Source organism: Monodelphis domestica, chromosome 1, assembly GCF_027887165.1.
Source record: "Monodelphis domestica isolate mMonDom1 chromosome 1, mMonDom1.pri, whole genome shotgun sequence".
NCBI classification, from domain to species: Eukaryota; Metazoa; Chordata; class Mammalia; order Didelphimorphia; family Didelphidae; genus Monodelphis; species Monodelphis domestica.
In genome coordinates, this window is record NC_077227.1 from 548,098,978 (window position 1) to 548,124,517 (window position 25,540).

The 25,540-nt window shown below is 37.8% G+C and overlaps 1 protein-coding gene across 2 annotated transcripts in view; it reads right to left on the reverse strand.

Moving 5' to 3' along the window:
* TRAPPC12 (trafficking protein particle complex subunit 12) overlaps window positions 1-25,540 on the reverse strand; it is a 189,656-nt gene that overhangs the window by 32,500 nt on the left and 131,616 nt on the right. For both annotated transcript variants that reach the window (XM_007476184.3, XM_007476185.3), the window contains exons 7-9: window positions 21,845-21,917; window positions 16,579-16,652; window positions 8,175-8,273 (exon numbers count right to left, since the gene is read on the reverse strand). In XM_007476184.3, the coding sequence (XP_007476246.1) occupies window positions 8,175-8,273; window positions 16,579-16,652; window positions 21,845-21,917 (246 nt within the window). The remainder of the gene's footprint in view (window positions 1-8,174; window positions 8,274-16,578; window positions 16,653-21,844; window positions 21,918-25,540) is intronic.

Sequence of the window (25,540 nt, forward strand, 5' to 3'; positions counted from 1 at the left end):
AATTGGACTTCCAGAAAAGCCAGAAATAAACACCAAACTCGACATCGTGATACAAGATATAATCAAAGAAAATTGCCCAGAGATTCTAGAACAAGGGGGCAATACAGCCACTGACAGAGCTCACAGAACACCTTCTACACTAAACCCCCAAAAGACAACTCCCAGGAATGTAATTGCCAAATTCCAAAGCTCTCAAACAAAAGAAAAAATCCTACAGGAAGCCAGAAAAAGACAATTTAGATATAAAGGAATGCCAATCAGGGTCACACAAGACCTTGCAAGTTCTACTCTGAATGATCGTAAGGCATGGAACATGATCTTCAGAAAGGCAAGAGAGCTGGGTCTTCAACCAAGAATCAGCTACCCAGCAAAACTGACTATATACTTCCAAGGGAAAGTATGGGCATTCAACAAAATAGAAGATTTCCAACTTTTTGCAAAGAAAAGACCAGAGCTCTGTGGAAAGTTTGATACCAAAAAACAAAGAGCAAGGAATACCTGAAAAGGTAAATATTAAGGAAAGGGGGAAAATGTTATCTTCTTCTTTTACTCAAACTCTCTTCTATAAGGACTACATTTCTATCAATCTATGTATACTAACATGTGGGGAAAATGTAATGTATAAATAGGGGGTAAAGAAAGACCAAATAGAATAATCTTTCTCACACAAAGATTCACATGGGAAGGGGAGGGGAAGAAAACTCCTATAAGAAAGAGAGGAAGAGAAGGTTTTTTACTTAAACCTTAATCTCAGGGAAATCAACTCTGAGAGGGAAAAACATCCAGATCCATTGGGATCTTGAATTCTATCTTACACAACAAGGGTAGGGAGAAGGGAAAATCAAGGGGGGGAGGGGGAGAGGAAAACAAAAAGGGAGGGAAAGAGAGGGGGGAGGGAGAGGGAACAAAAAGGGAGGGACTAAAAAGGGAAACATCAAGGGAGGGGACAAGGGGGACTGATTCAAAGTAAATCACTGGACTAAAAGGTAGAGCCGAAGAAGAAAAGGTTAGAATTAGGGAAGGCTATCAAAATGCCAGGGAGTCCACAAATGACAATCATAACTTTGAACGTGAATGGGATGAACTCACCCATAAAACGTAGACGAATAGCAGAATGGATTAGAATCCAAAAGCCTACCATATGTTGTCTTCAAGAAACACACATGAGGCGGGTTGACACCCAAAAGGTCAGAATTAAAGGATGGAGTAAGACCTTCTGGGCCTCAACTGACAGAAAGAAGGCAGGAGTGGTAATCATGATATCTGATAAAGCCAAAGCAAAAATAGACCTGATCAAAAGGGATAGGGAAGGTAATTATATTTTGTTAAAAGGGACTTTAGATAATGAGGAAATATCACTAATCAACATGTATGCACCAAATAATATAGCACCCAAATTTCTAATGGAGAAACTAGGAGAATTGAAGGAAGAAATAGATAGTAAAACCATATTAGTGGGAGACTTAAACCAACCATTATCAAATTTAGATAAATCAAATAAAAAAATAAATAAGAAAGAGGTAAAAGAAGTGAATGAAATCTTAGAAAAACTATAATTAATAGACATAGGGAGAAAAATAAATAGGAATAAAAAGGAATACACCTTCTTCTCAGCACCACATGGCACATTCACAAAAATTGACCATACATTAGGTCACAGAAATATAGCACACAAATGCAGAAAAGCAGAAATAATGAATGCAGCCTTCTCAGATCACAAGGCAATAAAAATAATGATTAGTAATGGTACATGGAAAACCAAATCTAAAACCAATTGGAAATTAAACAATATGATACTCCAAAACCGTTTAGTTAAAGAAGAAATCATAGAAACAATTAATAATTTCATCGAGGAAAATGACAATGGCGAAACATCCTTTCAAACCTTTTGGGATGCAGCCAAAGCAGTAATCAGAGGTAAATTCATATCCCTGAATGCTTATATTAACAAACAAGGGAGAGCAGAGATCAATCAATTGGAAATGCAAATGAAAAAACTGGAAAGCGATCAAATTAAAAACCCCCAGCAGAAAACCAAATTAGAAATCCTAAAAATTAAGGGAGAAATTAATAAAATCGAAAGTGATAGAACTATTGATTTAATAAATGAGACAAGAAGCTGGTACTTTGAAAAAACAAACAAAATAGACAAGGTACTGGTCAATCTAATTAAAAAAAGGAAGGAAGAAAAGCAAATTAATAGCATCAAAGATGAAAAGGGGGACAGCACCTCCGATGAAGAGGAAATTAAGGCAATCATTAGAAATTACTTTGCCCAATTATATGGCAATAAATACACCAATTTAGAAGATATGGATGAATATATACAAAAATACAAACTGCCTAGACTAACAGAAGAGGAAATAGAATTCTTAAATAATCCCATATCAGAAAATGAAATCCAACAAGCCATCAAAGAACTTCCTAAGAAAAAATCCCCAGGGCCTGATGGATTCACCAGTGAATTCTATCAAACATTCAGAGAACAGTTAATCCCAATACTATACAAACTATTTGACATAATAAGCAAAGAGGGAGTTCTACCAAACTCCTTTTACGACACAAACATGGTACTGATTCCAAAACCAGGCAGGTCAAAAACAGAGAAAGAAAACTATAGACCAATCTCCCTAATGAATATAGATGCAAAAATCTTAAATAGGATACTAGCAAAAAGACTCCAGCAAGTGATCAGAAGGATCATTCACCATGATCAAGTAGGATTTATACCAGGGATGCAGGGCTGGTTCAACATTAGGAAAACCATCCACATAATTGACCACATCAACAAGCAAACCAACAAGAACCACATGATTATCTCAATAGACGCAGAAAAAGCATTTGATAAAACACAACACCCATTCCTATTAAAAACACTAGAAAGCCTAGGAATAGAAGGGTCATTCCTAAAAATAATAAACAGTATATATCTAAAACCATCAGCTAATATCATCTGCAATGGGGATAAACTAGACGCATTCCCAAAAAGATCAGGAGTGAAACAAGGATGCCCATTATCACCTCTACTATTTGACATTGTACTAGAAACACTAGCAGTAGCAATTAGAGAAGAAAAAGAAATTGAAGGCATCAAAATAGGCAAGGAGGAGACCAAGTTATCACTCTTTGCAGATGACATGATGGTCTACTTAAAGAATCCTAGAGATTCAACCAAAAAGCTAATTGAAATAATCAACAACTTTAGCAAAGTTGCAGGATACAAAATAAACCCACATAAATCATCAGCTTTTCTATATATCTCCAACACAGCTCAGCAGCAAGAACTAGAAAGAGAAATCCCATTCAAAATCACCTTAGACAAAATAAAATACCTAGGAATCTACCTCCCGAGACAAATACAGGAACTATATGAACACAACTACAAAACACTCTCCACACAACTAAAACTAGACTTGAGCAATTGGAAAAACATTAACTGCTCATGGATTGGACGAGCCAATATAATAAAAATGACCATCCTATCCAAACTTATTTATCTATTTAGTGCCATACCCACTGAACTACCAAAATACTTCTTCACTGATTTAGAAAAAACCATAACAAAGTTCATTTGGAAGAACAAAAGATCAAGGATATCCCGGGAAATAATGAAAAAAAAACACATATGATGGGGGCCTTGCAGTCCCTGGCCTTAAACTATATTACAAAGCAGCAGTCATCAAAACAATTTGGTACTGGCTAAGAAACAGAAAGGAAGATCAGTGGAATAGACTGGGGGAAAGCGACCTCAACAAGACAGTATACGATAAACCCAGAGATTCCAGCTTTTGGGACAAAAATCCACTATTCGATAAAAACTGCTGGGAAAATTGGAAGACAGTGTGGGAGAGACTAGGAATAGATCAACACCTCACACCCTACACCAAGATAAATTCAAAGTGGGTGAGTGACTTAAACATAAAGAAGGAAACCATAAGTAAATTGGGTAAACACAGAATAGTATCCATGTCAGACCTTTGGGAGGTGAAAGACTTTAAAACCAAGCAAGACATAGAAAGAATCACAAAATGTAAAATAAATAATTTTGACTACATCAAACTAAAAAGCTTTTGTACAAATAAAACCAATGTAACTAAAATCAGAAGGGAAACAACAAATTGGGAAAAAATCTTTATAGAAACCTCTGACAAAGGTTTAATTACTCATATTTATAAAGAGCTAAATCAATTGTACAAAAAATCAAGCCATTCTCCAATTGATAAATGGGCAAGGGACATGGATAGGCAGTTCTCAGATAAAGAAATCAAAACTATTAACAAGCACATGAAGAAGTGTTCTAAATCTCTTATAATCAGAGAGATGCTAATAAAAACAACTCTGAGGTATCACCTCACACCAAGCCGACTGGCCAACATGATAGCAAAGGAAAGTAATGAATGCTGGAGGGGATGTGGCGAAGTGGCGAAGTAGGGACATTATTAATTCATTGCTGGTGGAGTTGTGAACTGATCCAACCATTCTGGAGGGCAATTTGGAACTATGCCCAAAGGGCGACAAAAGAATATCTAACCTTTGATCCAGCCATGGCACTGCTAGGTTTGTACCCCAAGGAGATAATGGACAAAAAGACTTGTACAAAAATATTCATAGCTGCGCTCTTTGTGGTGGCCCAAAACTGGAAAACGAGGGGATGCCCATCAATTGGGGAATGGCTGAACAAATTGTGGTATATGTTGGTGATGGAATACTATTGTGCTAAAAGGAATAATAAAGTGGAGGAATTCCATGGAGACTGGAATGACCTCCAGGAAGTGATGCAGAGCGAGAGGAGCAGAACCAGGAGAACATTGTACACAGAGACTAATACACTGTGGTATAATCGAACGTAATGGACTTCTCCATTAGTGGCGGTGTAATGTCCCTGAACAATTTGCAGGGATCTAGGAGAAAAAAACACCATTCATAAGCAGAGGATAAACGGTGGGAGTAGAAACACCGAGGAAAAGCAACTGCCTGACTACAGCGGTTGAGGGGAAATGACAGAGGAGAGACTCTAAATGAACACTCTAATGCAAATATTATCAACATAGCAATGTGTTCAAATCAAGAAAACATGTAATGCCCAGTGGATTTACGCGTCGGCTATGGGGGGTGGTGGGTGGGGGGAGGAAAAGAAAATGATCTATGTCTTTAATGAATAATGCTTGGAAATGATCAAATAAAATATAATTTAAAAAAAATGTCATTAAAGAAAATGGAGAACCAAAAAATGTTGGTTAGTTGGTTATGCAAAAAAGGTGCCAAAGAACTGAAGGATAACATATTTGCTTTGTGGATATCTTCTGTGAGTTTCAAAATTCTGGGGGGGAAAGAACTGCATCTCCCAGAATGTCTCAGGGGTCCCTCCTACTTCCTGGTGTGGGATTGGTCTTCAATGGACCAATCCCATGCTAGGGGATGGACCACACCCCCTACTTCCAGGCACAGGACTGGTCTAATATAAGGGCCAATCCCATGCCTTGAGGGGCTCTCCCAGCAGGGGAAAGAAACTCCAGTTGCCTTTTCTTTAATAAAGCTTTAAAAAGGATCAAAGAATAGGGTTTTTCTTTTAGCACTTTCCACACTGCACAATGTCAAGAGAGGTAGAAGAAGGTCTCCAGCACAACAGATGGATATGGACAAGGGTCACAATGGAGAGGAAAGAATTGACAGTTTGGGAAATTAACCATTGCAGGGAGTACACATATGAGATGACACAGCAACTAAGGATCAAAGTAGAAGTAAGCTAGAAACTGGTTTTTGAGGACAGGAAACATCTGTGAAGGACTAGCTTTATGAATGTTGGTTTAGTGTTGAGAATTCCAAGATGCAACCTTTCTTTTATCTATTCTCCCACTGTGATTTGGTAAAAGCCAGTTCTGATAGCAAATTATAATTGGGAATATAACAAGTAATGTCACATCTGTAACTACTGAGAGGGAGTTGGATCACACCATGTTATCTTTGTAGTCTGACTCATTCTCTAAACTAAAGAGATGGTTAGATATTATTTTCCTTCTTAAGGATTCTAGTAACAAGCCTCCCTACCTGAAGCACTAAGGAGTCAGAAAGAAACTAAAGGCAAGGTTCACAAATAATTTTAAGCATTGTAAATAGTTAACTACTAACCATATCTCTGTTAGAACTTTCCACAAATGTGCCCTTCATTCTTTTGCCAGAATACCATTTCTTTCAAAGTAAGATCAGTCCAAGTCACTTCTCTGTGTCAAAATCTTAGTAGCTCCCTGCTGCTAATGCAGTAAAGATCAACTTCCTTTGTCTATCATTCAAGGGTCTCTACACTCTGGAATCACTGTCCCTTTTCAGTCTTAGCTCATATTACATACATGAAGAAAGTCAAATGTGCCTACCCCATTTCTGGCTCTTGTCATGAGCTCTTCTGGTTATGTTCATTCATTTTACAATCATTCTCTGCCTTTGCTTAACTGCCCTTTCCGTCCCTGCAGAATTGTCATAGGCCCTTTAAAAGTAATTAAATTGTGACTTCAGTGAAGCTTTCCCTGACTTACCAGTCCCACAACCTTCTCCCTCTCACTTCACATAGTATTTTATTTCTGCACTTCTATAGTATGTAACATGAACGAAGAGAGGGAGAGTAGAGAAGCTGCTTGTTGAGAAAATAGCTCTTGATGGTGGTCATGAGAGTACTGGACACTGGAACGGTCACTGGAATCTATAACTAAGCTCTTTGAGTGATACGGACTGTTCATAAACTTGTGCCTCTTGTAGTAATCTGTTTGTCATATCCTTTAATAGATGCTAAGCTCCCAGAAAGTAGGGACCATATTTTTATCAAAACTTTGGATCTTAGGGCCTGGCAGAGAGCTAGGCATAGATTCACTTAAATAATTTTTATGAATGAACAATATTATATAAGTTATGATTCAGAAATCAGGATAGGTACAGAACTTTCTCTTCATTTGTAGGGAAATCCTTATGAGTGAGGAAATTAATTTCAATTTAATTCAACAAATATTGATTTAATGCCTACTTATGTGCATTAGGGACCAATGCTATAAAGTCAAAAGCAAGGAAATGGTCCCTGCATTGATGGAGTTTAAACTCTCCTGGGAAAGAAACATTCTTCTGGGAATTAGTTTATAAGAAGAAATGGGATTGGCAAATCACCACTATGCTGAGAAACCTTTTTCTAAAAGGACCCAGAAAATTTTTCAGAATCTAGCTTCAAATGATCTCCCTGTTGTCCCCTCTCTCCTCTGTGCTCTTCTTGATCAGGGTAAGTCTAGGGAAAAGTGGCAAATGAGTCTATTCAGAACCATGAGGTGGGTCTCTTCCAAATTTGCTTTATGAGAAGTCCCTCTAATTCTTAACATCTTCCATTAGAAAAGGGTGTCTTTCTAAGTGACCCTTTATGAGAAGAACTGCAAGGGGAAGAAGGGGAAGCCTGAGATGGGTGCAGTAATGGATAGGGTCCTGGAGAGGAGCTCCTAACTCCTAGTTATTTAGTGCTTTATAAGAATGGATGAATGAGAAAGTGGAAATTGCAGTTCTGTATGTCCTGAGGCTTTTAATATAGAGATAATCCAAAGAAAACATTTGGCTCAATTTCCTACATTTTTAGGCGGTATGGCTTTTTCATTTTTCTTTCTATTTTGGACGTGTTTAATGCAGATCAGCAACTCAGCTGCATCTTTTGGTCTTGGAGAGTGGCTCAGGGGCACTGAGAGGTTCGGAGGTTTGCTTGTGGGCACATAGCTCCAGTGTAGGGATAGGACTTGAACCCATGCTTTCTCGGATCCAAAAGCTAGCTGCCTGTCTATACAATGGGCAATGCTGCCACTTATATATATATTTTTTTTCTTGACCTGCATTATTGATAAATTTGCTAAAATCACCACTTACTTTGCATACATTGATATACCTATAGTTTCAAGCACTGCCTTTTAGATAAAAATACTTTCTTGCCTCTTTCCGTACACTTATGAAAAAAAGAAAAATTAAATAATAAGCTATCAAACCAGATAATTCATAGTATTAAGTTTTAACCTTTCAGTGGACTATCTAAAGTACTTTAGTTTCACTCATTTAATGTAAGTATTTGTAATCACACACACAGATATACAGCACATGTACAAATATCATATATGTCACATTCATGATGTGTACACACATACACCTACAGACAGCTATACCTGAAGGAAAATTCTTCCAATTCCACTCAACAGCTGAGGCTCTTGTTCTGGGTAATATTTGATGACTGAATGATATGCATCTACAGCAAGTACATAATCCTAAGAGAAGAAGGACACAAAGCCACAGTTTAAAATTCAGAAATAACTTTTACTTTTACTCATATTCATTATAATCAGCCAATCAACAAAAGCATGAATCCAGTGTCTTACTATGTAGAAGCAACTGGTGGTACAATGAAAAGAGTGTCTGGCTTGGAGTCAGGAAGATGTGAGTTTAAATCCAATGTCACTAAGTCACTTAACATTTGTTTGCTTCAGTTTCCTCAATTGAAAAATGGGGATAATAATGGCACCTATCTCCCAGGATTATTTTTTTAATTAAAAAAAATTTTTTTAACAGTATTTTATTTGGTCATTTCAAAACATTATTTATTGGAGACAAAGATCCCAGGATTATTTTGAGGATCAAATGAGATAATATTTGTAAAAACTCTTGGTAAAATGCCCAATACATAGTAGACACTAGATTAAAAAATATTCTTTTAATTCCTCCTATTATATGCTAGGCATAATTTAAGGGAGAATGGATTTGTACATGTGTACATACATGCATGCATGCATACATATAGATGTTGACTCTGAAAAGCAGCATGTGTGAATTTTTGTTTTACTCCACCCTGCTTAGTCTTTAGAATTCTAGCAACCACAATGATGACTTAATTAAATAGAATATGAGCATGATTTAGTGTGGATCTAAAAAATATATATGTTGTAAATATTTTATAATGTGGGGAAATCATTTGAAACATTAACTACTCTTTAATAATTGCATTTCCTGAATAAATGTATGTTTATGACTTTTCTAACTTAAAAAAAAAAAGAATTCTAGCAACCAGGAATGCCTACACCCCCACTTAAGGACTAACTGTGAGGAGGACTGACATGTGCTAGTAAGTGACAAATCAGAAACAACTGACAGAACCCCTGGGCTGTCCTAAGCCAAGCTTAAGCTACCATTGGTACATGTGAGATGCAGGAAGTGATGTAAAGAACTGCCTAGATATTTTGCATCACTTCCTCTCTCTGGCTCTCTCTTGGAGACGTTGGGCTCTCGTGGTTTGGCATTGGGAGCTCGTGGCAGAGTTCTTGGTGTGCTTGTAGGTTTTGGTTCTGTAGCTTGTTTTAGGTGAGGCATCTTCCCTGAGTCACCTTGGTGAGTGGCTGCTGATTCCTCCTTTCCTTTACCTCCTAAAGCACTATCCTCCTAGGAGACCCCTCATCTTGGAGGGGCCCTCATGGCTGGAAGCCAAGCTAGATTTAATCTTCTGAGGAGGCCTTGTGGTTGAGGCCTTTGAACTTCCCTTGGCTTAGGCTAGGCCGGAGAAATCTTATACCCTTTCCTGTCTCTCTCCTTCCTAATTTCTTCCTATTATTATAACTAAACTACCATAAAAATCCCAAACTGACTTGACTATTTTATTGGGATTGGCCACCATTAAAATAATATATTCGGTCAACAACCCTAATTTTACCGGTAACACATGGAATAGTAAATAAAGAGCCAACCTTAGTCAGGAAGCTCTGGATTCAAGTCCTGCCTCTGACATATATTGACTGTGTGACCTTATATAAATAACTTAACCTCTTAATGCCCCAGGCAATCTTAAAAAAAAAAAAAAGAAGAATCCTTACCTTTTGTCTTAGAATCAATCCTAAATACTGGTTCCAAGGCAGAAGAATGGTAAGGGCTAGGCAACCAGGGTCAATTGACTTGCCCAGGATCACATGGCTAGGAAGTATCTGAGGTCATATTTGAACCCAAGATTTCTCATCTCTTGGCCCGGCTCTCTATCTATTAAGCCAAGTATCTTTTCCCCTATATTTAAGACTATAAATTGCAGGGAAGGAGCTGACCACCATAGTTTCCTCATGAGGATCTTTCCTCATACCAGTGAAATCAAAGATCAAGTCTCAGTTACTCTGTAGTCTTTCTTAGAAGTGGAAGAAAATTTACAGAAGAACTAAGGCTCAGAAAATAAAAAGAAATGATCTACTTAAGACTGTACAGGGAGTAAGTAGTAAAGCTTGGATTCAAATCCATATCCGAATCCAGTGCTTTGTTCAATACTACATTCCATATACAGACATATCTACTACCACACCCCTACAGCTCCCTCATTCTACTTCCATTTGAACTATTCATTAATCATCAGATTCAATCAGAGTGTAGACAACACAATATACTTTATGTCAATATTGTGCACTGATACCAGTGTTAAAAAGGGGTTCCCAGTGTTTATCTCTAATAAAACTTGTTGAACCATTATTCATCACTGAGATGATAGCTTTTGGTGGCCTCCTGTTAGCTTAATTAGGCAGGCGGCTCTTTATCCTTATTTTTTTTCATTTCAAGTAGCAATTAGGATCTCAACTAGATAGTACATTTAACTCTCCCCTACCAAAAAAAATTATTATGAGAATTGGTAAATCTTGTTTTTTATTCATTTTCCAATTAAGATGAATTCACATTTAGTATGCCTCGATGGAACACTGGAACAATGGAACATTAAGAAGTGAGACAGGATATTAAGACATTTTTAAAAATCTTAAACCAAAACTTCAAAAACCAAACTTCAAGGTCATGTTCACACACCTGAGTGTAATTAGTTTCTTTGTCTGGTACCAAGAATATTTACTCTTTGGGAAAATGTACAAGAGGACTTTTAACTGATGACTTTACTGTGAATATATAGGTCCTTTAATGGTAAATCATAATATCCCAGCAGTTACATTTATTTCCTTATTCTTCTGCATATCAAATTGTATCCAAACTGGGGCTTGGAGTAACTAGTTTCCTAATTGGAATGTTATAAAGAAAGACAGGCAACATATAAAATTCCAATTTGGCAGTAAAAAAAAAAAGGCTCCAGGTTTTCCTTACAGCCTACTAACTTCAACTGTAGCTCATTAAAACTAATTTTATTCAAGGCTAGATAAGCTGTACAACCAGACAGTGTACCTTGGCTTCTTGCTCCTACTGCCTCTTACTACCTGTCACTGCTTCCTGGTAACTGAGGCAGTAGCTGTCCTGTTTTTAGTCAGTGTAGAGAACATGTCATGCCTCATACAAGCTAAACTGCTCCTCCTGCCATTCTGAAGACGGCGCCACCAACCCCCTTTAGGGTAAAGGGTGTATATGTGTGAGAGGAAGAATATATATATTTTTAGCTCAAAGTTCCTAATCTAAAGCCATACTATTTTACAACCTCTGTACTTTCTGAACTTTTGTGATGCTAAGGAAACACCTTACTCTATAATAATAATGCTTTCCTCCCACAACAGCCCTGTGGAATGGACAGGTAAGAAGGTGGATCAATTTGTCACTGTTGCCAATTAGTGGGAGAGAAGCAGAAAAAAGAGGCGGCAGTTGGCATAGGTGCCTGAATTATGTAGTCTACATTACCCATCATCTTTGGGAGTTCAGTAGCTTTATGAGTGTATGTGATGTTCCCTACCTTAACAGGGTTCTACACTATTAGAAATGAATACTCACCAACAGGCATGTTTATAGCCTACATCTTTGTTTTAGAAGTGAATGAGCAGGGAAAACATGCTGATGTTTTGAAGGCACTTTAACCTAAATGTGTATCTCAATTCTTATGCCCTACAAAAAGTTTGAGCTTGGGTAAACAGCTCTATAAGAACGATTTGTGGGGGGAAGAGAGGAGGGAGTCTGAAAGGAAATTTGTGGGAATAACATTGGCTAATGGTTTTTAACTCTTACGATGCCTAGATTCCTTAGTGAAACTCAAGCTTCCATTGCTTAACTAGAGAACAAGTACATCCATTTCCACAGGTTTTGAAGAGTACCTGTGTCCTAGGAGTAAAACTATCACAATAGATCATTAATCATTTAAGAATATGAAAGTACTTCTTGGTGCATGAAAAGACACTGAAGATGCCTAAAGACTAAAGAGGAGGCACTTTCAAAAAGTGAAATTCTCACAGAGAATGGATCTGTTATACTATACTGTGTATGAGGAACATCATTACACCAATGACAGCATAGTGAATTTTGGTAATACTATCAAGATAGTATAGTAAATTGATCTGCAGATTACAGGATAAGAGACTTGACATCAGGAGGAGAAATCTTTAGAAGATAAGAGATGGTCATAGTGACATAAGTAGGCTGTTATTATATTTAAGTATACAATATTTTGGAAGTGGGATCCCAGAATGCAATGGAAAACCAACAAGTAATTGCTATCTGTAGCTCTTGTATCCCTTGCTCCCTATGGGAGATTTCTAGCTATGACCTCTGGTATCATAAAATGTGAAACTTTTGTTGGTGAGTTGTATTCAACTTTTTGTGATTGCATCTGGAATTTTCTTGGCAAGATATATTGGAGTGGCTTTTCATTTCCTTTTTCAGTTCATTTTATAAATGAGGAAATTGAAGCAAACAGGATCAAGTGACTTGCCCAGAATCACATAACTAGTAAGTTTCTGAGGCCAGATTTGAATTCAGGAAAAGAGTCTTCCTGACTTTAGGTCATCAGGACACTCTATCTACTACCCAGAAGCTCCAAAATGTGACATTGAAAGTCAAATCAAATTAAAGCTTATTATCCTTAAACTTATTATTATTCATTTATTGGAGGGCAAAGAACATGACCAAATCATGGAAAGGGATTGAAATTAATTTCTTGCAATGAATTTAATTTATTTTCCTGATCATACAGGTTTGGCTTTGAGAAAGGATATGAATGATTTGCTCAAGGGGAAAATTCTATTTTGGTTTAATCTTCACACTTTTTTCTTTAGTAGTTGCACTTGTTTGGTGCCCATGAAACTAGATTTACAGGCATTTCAGAACCAGAAAAGACTGGTATAGCATAATTTAGACAAGTGTGTGATTTATGAGGTCACACTCCCATTTAAAATACATGAAAATTCCACGTTATGTAAGGAAGTGTCAAGGGGAGGTGAAATCAGGAGGGTATCCTTGAGCTGCTTGCTGTCTAGCACACTAAAGTAAGGTGACCTATATCTCACACATCTAAACCCTAAGTAAACTGGAGGAAATTTTGACTTTTTTAAACATCTATGGATATGAAGAAACTTTATAAAAAATGAGAACAGTGAAGAAAAAGGTAAAATCATTGGAATGGTCTGAGCAATATTTTAATAGAATATGCCAAAATGTGGAGCTAAAGCAAACTATTAGTATGTCTGTGTTGAATTTCTCATCCTGAAAGTTAAATTAATGCTTATTTCACTTTAATAGGGATGTTATTAAAATTTATTAAATGGTTGATTAAATAACATCATTAGCTCATAGAAATAATCCAATTAAAAGACTAAACCACATATATACAAAAGGACTTCCTACTGCAATAACACATCTTTTCACTAGATGGCAACAAACTGCATCAACTCAAAATAGCCCAAACTTGAATTTTTCATTTCTTTTACACTTGAAAATGAAAAGATTAATTTGAACATTAAAATTAGAATTTAGTCTCTGTAAAATTTCCTTTAAAAACACACCATGCCATTTTATAGTGAGTTGTGACACACAAGAACAGAGAACTGATTTTGGTAAATGTTGCTGTTATTAAATTATAGACTATAAAAGGGGACCAATTTTGCCTTTATTTGAGTATTTTCTATTGAGGCATCTTAAAAATTCAAATGAAAACTCACCAGCTCAACTGGTAAATGTGAAATCATCTTAGAGGAATTTTAGACCTAGAGCACAAAGAAACATCAAAGCTGCTAGTTCTAAAGGCCTTTTGCATAAGAATGTTCTGGCAAGCTGGGCACATTCTAGGTGAAGTGCAAAATGACCATAGGGGGTGGGGGCGCTCCATCAGTTTTACCACAGGTGGCCAGGTGGGGGATTTCAGCCCCGGTTGCTCTGGAGGCTGCTAGAGAGTATGACCTGCTTTTGGATGGGCAGAGTGAATGAAATATAGGACTCCAGAGGGCTACACTGAGACTTCCAGAAATGTGGACAAGTAGTTCAGGGGAAGTGGTTTTGCTTAATAGAAGACTGGAGGGGAGATGCTACACATAGGCCTTATTTAAAGACAGGTCCTGGGGTTGTTAGCTTATGAAGTTTCTGTTGATGTATATAGAAGGTGGGAAGAACTATTGTAGTAATAGGACAAGGGCAGAAAGCTGGTAGCAAGTAGTACAGAAATATTTCAGGAATGCTGAAAAACAATAAGTTCTAAAGAAAAGTCATTGAATTTCTTATAAAAAGAATATACTCTGATGTAAAAGAGGTACTAGATATATAAACCATATAATTTTAGAGGCTAGAAGGGCGAATTGAAATATTTAAGATCATAGGATTTAGAGTGGGAAATGGGCCTTAGAGATGATTTAGGTCAATCTCTTCATTTTGCAAATGAGTCAACAGGTTCAGGGAGGAGGGCAGACTTACTCACAGTGATAGAGGTAGTATGTATCTTATTGTTGAAAAACAGTGGGTTTTAGGGTGCAGCTTGGTAGCTTATTGGACTGAGAGCCAGGCCTAGAGGTCCTACATTCAAATCTGGCTTCAAACACTTGTTAGCTGTGTGACGCTGGACAAGTCACTTAACCCCCATTGCCTACCCCTTACCACTCCTCTGGCTTGGAACCAATATAGTGTTGAGTCTAAGATGGAAGGTAGGAATTTTTTTTTAAAGTGTGATTTTTTGTAATGGACTTCTCCATTAATGGCTTTACAATGTTCCTGAACAATCTGCAGGGATCTACGAGAAAAAAAAAAACTATCCTCAAGCAGAGGACAAACTGAGGGAGTAAAAACACCGAGGAAAAGCAACTGCCTGACTACAGATGTTGAGGGGACATGATCGAGGAGAGACTCTAAATGAGCAAATACCAACAACAAGGAAATGGGTTTAGAGCAAGGACACATGTGATACGCAGATGAATAGCTTGTTGGCTAGGGGAGGGGTGGTGGGGTAGTGGGGGAGAAGGAAAAGAATCTGTTTCCAATGAATAATGTATGAAAATGACCAAATAAAATAATGTCTTAAAAACTAAAAAAATAAAAATATAAATAAATAAACAAACAAATAAATGAATGAATGAATGAATGAACAAACAAATAAATAAACAAACAAATAAACAAACAAACAAATAAATAAATAAATGTTTGTAGGATTGAGCTGGGAAAAAAAAAAGTGTGATTTTTCTAAACTTACATGTCCATATCCCCAAAATGTGTTTCTGATTTTTGAAAGGATATACAAAGAAAACTGAGATTATCACAGAGTAGCTTCTCATCTGCATGTCACATTTCAAAACCTGGATTGCATGTTCTATACTCTTACTATACTGTCTTATCTATAGCACTGAGTGTGCTAAATTCTTGATGGTGCCAATTTATTTATGTACTTTACTCCTTTGAGACCTACTCAAGATCACCATCTCGCTAGGGGCAGGAAACTGATATTTCAAGGTTAAAAAACAGAGCCCCTAAGCAAGCTTCTTCATTTGGCAAATTGCCTGCTTTGCCTTATGGAAAACCAGGTTCAGATATGACCTTGGGCAGCTTGAAAACTTGGAGTGTGGGAGAAGTTATGATCTCTGTCTTATAATAGCAGGTAGAATGCTAATAGTGTTGCTCTTGGGTGTTTGCTGCTAATTGATTCATACAAAAGCATTAAGCTTCTGGTCTGTGCTGCCTGTGGGTTGTGCCACCAGATGATCATCAGGACATGCTGATTCCTGTGGTTGGGAGGGAAACAGAAGGTGTGGGCAGTCCCAGTTTTTTTGTACACACAGAAGTAAAAAACACTTGAAAAACCTGGGATGAAAATGCTCAGAAGAGTAGCTTAGTTAAAACATATTGTCTAGCATTACTCTGTCAGGATTCTTTATCTTTCAGATTTTCTCCCAGGAGGTTGAAAGCTTTGAGGTAAAACATACACCAAGCTTGATGCTGTCTCTACATGTCATCAAAATTAAAATAATAAGACAACCCCCCCCCCCCAAACCACTAGTATACTCAGTATGCAAAACCAAAGACCTTTCATGAGGCAGAGTTTGGAAAAGATGAGAGAGGGAGCAAGTAATTGGCTCTAATTACAGTATTTAGCTCAGTGTTTGAAAAATTCAATTTAAAAATGCAAATTCTATATTCTATTTGAATTGATTTCAGAAGGAATAAGCATAGATATAGCCTTAAAGTATGTTATTGCACTTAGTTATCTATTAAATATGCCGTTACTTAGCCTAATTAATTCTGTGTTAAGCTAAACCTTCATGCTTAGTCAGGTAGCTTTCCCTGATCCAGAATGCACCAGTGATTCTCCTCCATTTTTCTTCATGACATGCTACTCCAGAATATACGGCAGCTCTGCAGTTACTGCCACCCACGTACCTTCATCATTAGCAGACAGTTTGCCATGGAGTACATCACCCGGCCCAGACGTGACCTCCACAGTTGAACAGAGGCTGGAAAATAGGAGCAGTTTGTGAATGTGCACAAATAAATTAGAGGTTCGTTCTAGCCATCAATTATTGGGTTCTGTGAATTCTGATTTAAAAGATCTCCTTGTTAACACTACTGGGTTTTAGCCTAGGATTTTTACCATGCTGTCAGGCTCCACCATGAGCCAGAAAATACTGCCCCCATGTAGGGACTAATCCCCAACTGGTTCTACAAACAGAATGTCTGAATCAAGGATTCAACAACACAGAACAGCAGGGCAATTGCTCAGCTTTCAATACAGAAAAAAAAGACTAAATGCTACAATCAAGTGCCATGTTTTCTGAAATGAGGATAAAAAGAAGGTAACCTCGGCAAATAGGAATTATTAAAACCATCTACATCATGTCCTTCAGCAGGTTAAGGATTAATCAGCTCCCAAAGCAAAGTGACCAACATAGTTGGAGGACATTGGCTTCCAACCAGGAGTCACTGAGGAACAATAAGGCTTTCTGGGTCTGAGGCATCCAGGGAGAGAACCAGCTGCCTTTTTCCAGACTCTTGGGTCAAACTTACGGGTAGAAAAAGCCTTTATTGCAAAAAGGGCCATAGTCTTAGGGCCAGCAACCATGGGTTCTGCCACTGAGATTTGAGATAATACCTTCCTTCTGAGGGACTTAAGTTTTCTCATTTACAAAATGGGGACAATGATACTTCTCTTGCTTACTTCATAAAGCTGGTTTTGAGGATTAAATAAATGATCTGAAAGCATTCCCAAGAGTCAAAAGTAAAAAGCTATAAGGTTGGTGTTGGGGGTCAGTAGGACAATGGACGAAGGAGCTGACCTTGAAAACAGAAAGGCTCTGCCTCTGACAGACACTGCTAGGTAGTGTTATCTTGAACACATCATGCAACTTCACTGTTCCTTAGGCAACTTTGCCTCAGTTAAGCCCATAAGCTGACTAGTATTAGGAGAGAGTTTTCTCTACCAGGAGATACCTACGCCTATGAAATCATGGGGTCCATTGCTGTTTTAAACACAGCCACAACTTGGAAGTACATTAGCATATTCAATCATTTATACATTTCACTGAAAGAAGGGACAGAGGACAAGGAGCTGGCCTTAGAGCCAAGGATGCTTGAGTTTGAGTCTTATCTTCAACAAATGCTGGCTTTCTTAATAAGGCTAATTTATTTCATTTCTTACTTTCTAAGACTAATTATAGACAAATGCCTAATTTGCACTGGCGAGGCCAGTTGCCATACTGGGAGGTCCCTACATGGGTAATATAATAAGTCTACTCGACCCTATCTTCTCTCTTAGTTACCTGAGGATGTGATAATAAGAGGGACTATGATCTAATCTAAACTTTCTGCTCACCACCCTAACTATTGTGCTTAAGGAATGCTCGCTGAATAAAAGAATGTATTGAAAGTGGCCTAATCAATAAGTTTTTGAACACCCTAAGATAGTGATGGCAAACCTATGGCATGGGTGCCAAAGATGGCATGCAGAGCACTCTCTGTGGGCACGTGGCTATTCTCCCTCCCCACCCCACTCCTGCCTTCCCCTAGAGTTCATTACTAGAAAGGCAGAGGGACTTGAGTGGAGCTGCTCCCCTCCCCCCCTCCATTGTGCCTGATGATATTTTTTCACATCTCTTGTCCCACTGCCCAGCAACCCAATGGTAACTCTAAGGGGGGTACAGTGGGTGGCTTACAGGTGGCAGGGCTAGAAGGGAGCAGCTTGAGCCACTCCTTCCCCCCTTTACACTTGCTGAGGACATTCCTCACTTCACCTACCCCTCTGCCCAGCAGTCCAATGGGTGCTCTTTCTCCCTTCCCTGTGTGGGATTGGGGGGGAAAGTGTACCCAGCATGTGGTGGGGGAGGTGCATGGCATAGTGGTGGTGTTGGGGGGTTTGGCACTCCAACTCTAAAAGGTTTGCCATCACTGCCCTAAAGAGTACCCAGAATAAGAGTAATGGTGGAAGCAAAGTAACAATTAAAAAGGAAGGGTTTTCCTCTCCTTGGAATATTTTTCACTTACTCATTCTTATATTATAAAATAATTTTAGGGGTCAATTTGATAAAAACATCTAGGCCATCATTTCAGATGATTAACACAAAAAAGTATTCTTAAAAAGATTTCTATCTATGTCTTGTGATAAACTGGAATATTTGGGCTAGCAATTAAAAGTATAAAAAAGGAAGTATGGTAAACAGTAGGATGTATGAGTAAAATCATAACAACAAACATTTATTAAGCACTTACTATGTGCCAGGAACTGTGCTATGTACTGGGGATACAAAGAGAGGCAAAATAGTCCCTGCCCTTGAGAAGCTCCCACTCAAGAGAGGGAGACAACATTTGACAGCTATATACAAAAAGCATATATAAAGGATAAATGGGAGATGATCAGCAGAGGGAAGGCATTAGCATTAAGGGTGATTAGGAAAGGCTTCTTGGAAAAGGTAGAGTTTTGGCTTAGATTTAAGGAAGCCAGGGGGAGCCAGGAGGTAGAGATGAGGAGGGAGAGAATTCCAGGCATCTGGTACAGTTAGAGGAGATGTCCAGAACTGAGAGAGGCAAAGTTAGAACAAATAACAGTAAGAAGGCCATTATCCCAGGCTCATAGAGGACTTGGAAGGCAGTAAGATGTAAACAGAATGGAAAGGTAGGAGAGGCCAGGTTATGATGGCCTTTAAAGCCAAAGAGAGGGTTTTATATTTTGATCCTGGAGGTAACAGGGCATCACTGCAGTTTACTGAATAGAGGGTAGTGTATAAATGGAAATTCTAAGGGACTTCTGGGGGATAAAGTCCTAGTAATCATTGGTTTTGTTCTCTTTTCCTCTTATCCACAAATTATTGCAATTTTTAAGTTATGTTTCCATGATCCTTTTGGGGAAACTGGTTTCCCAAATAGGATCACAGGGGGCATATGTATAAATGGAGATTTTGAGCCTTTGGACTTCATCCCCCAGAAGTCCCTTAGAATTTCCCAAAATTCCATTCTTCCTGTGTCCCCACATTTTATGTGATTGTATTTAAGTGGCTGTAACCCCTCCCTCAACCTCTTTTAAACCTGTGACCAGGTTGAAGTCAGGCAGTTCTTTTGCTTTAGTTATTATTAATAAAACTTTATAAAATATAACATTTAGTTATTGATTATTAATTTAAAAACCCACAGTAGCATGGTTACATCTGCCCTTTAGGAAGAGGGGAACAAATGACATTAAGATTCCATTAGATCTGTGAAGAGAGAATTAGATTCTTTATTTTTAATGTAATCAATCAAGAATTTGAAGTGAGCCTACTTAGCACTTGGTAAGTCACTAGGTAAGAGAGTTCACAAGTCACCTACTAGGTGACTAAAGGCCACAAGCACTGAAGTCATCCCCCCCTCACCCCCCCACTCCGTACTAGGCAAATTGAAAGGCTGTGATTGGTTCCTGTGAAGAGGGGGGAAGAGACAGGAAGTGACAGGGGAAAGGGGGTATAAAAGGTGAGACCGAACATGGTCTGGACTCTTCCTGGATTTGTTCTGCCTTGGTGAGCTGAGCTGAAGGGAGATTCTTGTAGGCAGTCACCTTTTCCTGGACTCATTCTGGACTGCAGCTTTCTGCACTGGAGAGGCTTGCTGGGTGAGTGACTGGAGACTGGGTTGGTGAACCCTTGCTGAAGATACCACTGGGACTCCTGGCTTAAGAGACTACTGTGACTACACATGGAGACTGGGACTTGAAGGAGCCCTTGCTGAGCGGTGAGCTGAACTTCTTAGGACAGCTATTATAGAGTAGCTAAGCTAGGCAATATTTTCTACTTCTTTACTACATCTCTCTCATTAACTATATCTCCATTAAACTAAATTGTTAAGACCTGCTAATAGACTTTGACTTAAGAGTTAATTTTATAAATGGTGACCACAATTCAATTATTTTAATTCATATATTTACTCAAACCAATTCTAAATCTTACAGATCTATGTTTAAGGTACAATTTAAAAGAAGACTTTTGTGATCTAATACAGAGTGAAGTGACTGAGTATAGAAAATATAGGATGACAGACAATAGGGATGATAGTATCAAGTGAAGATTTAAGGATGTGGGATACTTGGGTACGTGTATAGGCAGCAAGGAAGAAGTCAGTAGAAGCAGGGAGAGAATAAAGATGGTGGAAGAAAAGAGAAAGAGAGAGAGTATATGTAGAGGACTTGGTCTTGACAAGTATCAGAGCTACTTTTTAATTTAATACAAAAATGAAGGAGAAGAAAGTAGAGAAGATGTCTGAGAGAGATAAAGATAAAGAAGTGAGATAAAAGAAGGGAAGAGGGAGCTCTCAGCAAAGGGCTTCAGTTTTTTCACTGAAGCATATAGCCAGGTCCTTAGCTGAGAGGGAGGGGAAGAAGAAGTATGGTAAACAGTTTGAGGAGAAGTTAGGAAGTGGGACAGTAAACTGATTAATAGTGGGCCTAATTAGCATGATTTAAAATTTTTTCTCTAGCTCCATTTAGGAGTGCATGAATAGGAGTGTATCCAGTACATGGCTGATGACCTGGGAAAGAAGTGAGGGGTGGTGGGATGGGAAGTCATGGTTGGGACAAAAAAACAGTTAAGGGTCAGAAGTCATAGGGTCAGATGTAATGATAACATATTATGATCAGATAAAGGAATTTCAAAATATGTAAATTTAGGAATGGAACACTTAAGGGTGACAGCAATAATAAGGATATGACCATCTATGTGTATAGCTGAAGTGCATGGATAGGAACTGATTAGATTGAGGAATTAGGAAATTAGGGCACTGAGGGAGCATCATTATAGATGGTAAAGTCCTCTATAGTGAGGGCAGAGGTGGGATGGAAAGCCCATAAGTCAGGGACTGAAGTCATTAAGAAAAGGAAGGGAAATATTTTCGGAATTGATAGAAAAATGTCATCAGGACACGAAACGGGTAATATAGTTGGTAGTATGAACTTCTAAGTCAATGAAATTGACAATGAAGAGCAAGGAGAATTCTGACTCCTCTACCACAACCAGTGAGTTGGAGGTTATGAGAGTAAATGTGTCTGGGTAGGAAGTAGTGTTATTAGGAGGAAGCTAAGTCTCAGGGAGTATCAGAAGATGGCAGGAGAAGGGAAGAATTTAAAGTGAAAGGAAATCTCTTAAATATGGAGCAGGCATTCTAGAAGGCATAGTGGAAGGGAAATACTTACCATTCCTGTTTTCTTGTGTAATGTTACTCATGCTCCCATCTTCAGCTAAGCCTTGTTCCAAATTTCTCAGTATCTATAGTAATTATTTAAAAAACAAAAACAAAATGGGTTTGTTTCTTAAATCTGGTATAATATTCAAGTAATGGATGTATATCTAATAAGCAGTACTACAGATACAAAGCATTATGCGAAGGGCTGAAATACTTACAGAATAGTATGACAAAGGAGAAAAAAAGATAAAAAAGTTTTAGCTCCAAGTCAGAAGGATAGGTCCTGTGCTGGGATAATGTATCTATTTTAATGTCACTTTGATTAATAAAATTATATGCCATTTCTGATATTGACCCATTGTGCCAAGGACTTTGGGGTGAGAAATTTCTTTTCTGAAACCTTAGTGACTGAAGTGGGGACATAGGGGAGTTGCTAGGTCACCATTTCACAAGAATCTTTTCCCAGGGCAGGGGAGCCATGGCTGGTGGCCTAAGTATGCTGCTACTCTTCCTGGAGGCTCTTAGGTTTACCCACCATGAAAAGCAATTGGTAAGTGGTTGGTATTGGTAAGGATGGGGATGGAGGATAATGCAGGTTGGAAGCAGAGCCAGTGGTTGACTTGTTGTTCAGCCATTAATGCCCAACCAACTCTTCATGATTCTGTGGACCATACTGTCTATGGGGTTTTCTTGGCAAAAATACTTAATGGTTTGTTATTTTTTTCTCCAGTGGATTAAGGCAAATAGAAATTAAGTGAATTGCCCAGGGTCACATAACTAGTAAGCAGTTGAGACTAGATTTGAACTCAGACTTCTTGACTCCAGGTCCATTGCTCAATCCACTGAGTCGCCCAGGCTACCAGTGCTCTACAGGACACTGCTATTCCCAAGGCTCTGGATTTACCATACATACTTCTAGGAGGAACAGATTATTCACAAATCATAATCCTTTATGAAAACCAATTCATAGAGGAATGCTTCATATAGACCCATAACAAAAATCATTGATTACTATCATTGTGAGATAGAGCCTATAAATGAAGAGTGCCATTTGTACTCCAGCTAATGGTAGAGTTCATGTTTATTATACGCATAAAGCAATAAGAAACAAGATACACAGAGGATAGATGCATTTTTTAAAAAAGCAAAATATCAAGTATGTTTCACATGAGAATGATTATTAACTTTTGTGAAATATCAAATTGATTCCTCAGGAACATGAAGAGGTGCTGTAGTCTTTTTTAATATAGCATATAAATTATCCCCAACTGTCACTTTAAATAGTAGTTTCTGTTTCTAACTAAAGATCACTCCTTTATATCTCTGTTGTTCATTCCTTTCTCATTCACTTCTATATTGACTAATTCAATTCATTTTAGGAAATATTTCTTAAGCACTTATAATACAATTCCTTTATCAAGCACTTCTTCTACTTGTCTGCCTTTCCTCTCAGTTTCTGTTTCTGGTTCTTCATCCATGTACATCCATTAACTATGAGTATCCCCTAAGGCTCTGAACTGAGCCCTCTTTTCTTTTTTCCTTACATATTCTCACTTGATGATGTCATCAGCTCCCATGGGTTCAATTATTATCTCTATGCAGATTATCCCAAGGTTTATATATCTAGCCCTCCTTTCTTTTTTGAGCTAAAGATATGAATTGCCAATTAGCTACTGGACATCTTGGTCTGGATATCTCTTAGGCACCTCAAATTCAACATGTTCAAAATAGAACTCAAATCCTCTCCTCCTACAAACTTCCCGGTTACTACTGTAACCATGAAAATGTGGTTTGCCAAGACTGTGAATTGACAAAACTGTTTATAAAGGTTTCAGCCAAACTGTAAAGACAATTTTTAGTGTCTTGATTTAAAATCTAAAATTAAGTAGTCGCCATGGGAAAATTCCCAAATATGAAAATACCCAAGTCAGCTGGGTTTTATGGAGATTTTAATTAACACAAATGAAGGAATTGAGAGAGAGAGAGAGAGAGAGAGAGAGAGAGAGAGAGAGAGAGAGAGAGAGAGAGAGAGAAAATAGTAGAAAGGGCCTAGGCCAAATGGCTTAGGCCTGATTCTAAGGGAGAGTGAGTCAGTCTTTATCACTCACCACAAGATTGTCTTCAAGCAAGCTCCAAACCTCCGAACTCCAACTCCAACTAACTTCCAATCCAAAAAACTATTCCATTACCTGATCTGCTTTCTCCTTTTAAAGAAATTTTCTTATGTCACCTCCCCTAAATTTTCACATCTACCAATCACAGTAGATGATTTTTCCCAGGACTGCCCATTCTTAGTTCACATCTTTTGTTCTTACTTTCTCTGGTTAGATAAAATCTACTGAGGACTTCATTTTGTTAAGCTTGCCTTTTGTAAGTTGCTTGACCTTTTAGTGATTATTTTAACCTTTATAGGTATTTAGTACCTTTTTGTATTAGATCTAAAAATAGATCTAGCTTAAGGTTCTAGCTTTACTATAAGTATGAGTTCAGGACTTTTTATTGTTTAATCAGGAGTTTTCAACTTTATCTTCCCCATAGGCACTGTCTGAGTAGGGTGGAGTAATTTTAAAAGTTCTCAATACATTCCTGATCAAGTACCTCCATTGTTAAAATAGGGGAAAAACTTAACCAAATCTTCTAAGGTATAGTTTGAGCAGTTTTAAGATTCACACTACTGACAGTCCTGTCCTCTAAGACATCTAGACTTGCAACCCCAATGTGATATTAACTCACCCCACATATACAAATTGTTGTCAATCTTAATAGTTTCTACCTTATACCATCTCTTAAATGTGTTCCCTTCTCCTTATATCAATATTCATCACTCTAGTTAAAGCCCTCACATAATCTTTTACCTGGATTATTGCAATAACATCTTCTAATTATTTTCCATGCCTTAGGCCTTACCCCAAATCAATCCATTCAATACTCAGCTGCTTAAGTGGTTTCCTAAAACTTAGGTCTGATCACATTATACTTCTACTTATCTTTCCCATTCTACTTATACTTTACACAGCTCCAGCACTCTCTGATCCAGCTATGCCAGTTTACATGCTATTCCTTGAATAAAATACTACATTTCCTAGATCTACAAAGAACTTGACAAACCTGTTTAAAACCATGGCAACACATACTTTGAAACCTGGTGACTTCAATAAGTATGAAGAAAATACTGAAAAATATGATTTAGGTTTAAGAAACAAGTCAGAGACTATAAACCTGCTCAGGTAATTGCATAACACAAATGTTTTCTTTAGGAAGAGAATCAGAAAGTACTGGACATAGCAAACAATGAATAATACCACAAAAAATTAAACTGACTATATCTTAATAGTCAGGAAAAACCAATTACTAATGTGGGTGTTATATGAGAATCAGCTTTTTGCAGGCAGTTGGAACACTGACTAGTAGTTAGCATGATGGCCAAAATCAAAACCAAATTAGGAGAGGAAGTGAAGATGAGAACTAACTATAACTGCAAAAGCTTCAACCAGAACTATTCAAAAAAGCTGTCAGTTTGGAAAATGAGTTGGACCCAAAATTGAATGGGAGGAAACGAGCAGGCTGAATTACAATTGGGAAACTGTGCAATACTTTTAACAATCTCAACATATTTTCTGACACAAAACCCCATCTTTTTAATACCGATGCTATCCCAGTTGGGAATCTTATGCCACCATAATTTTCAAAGAAACAAAACTTCAGG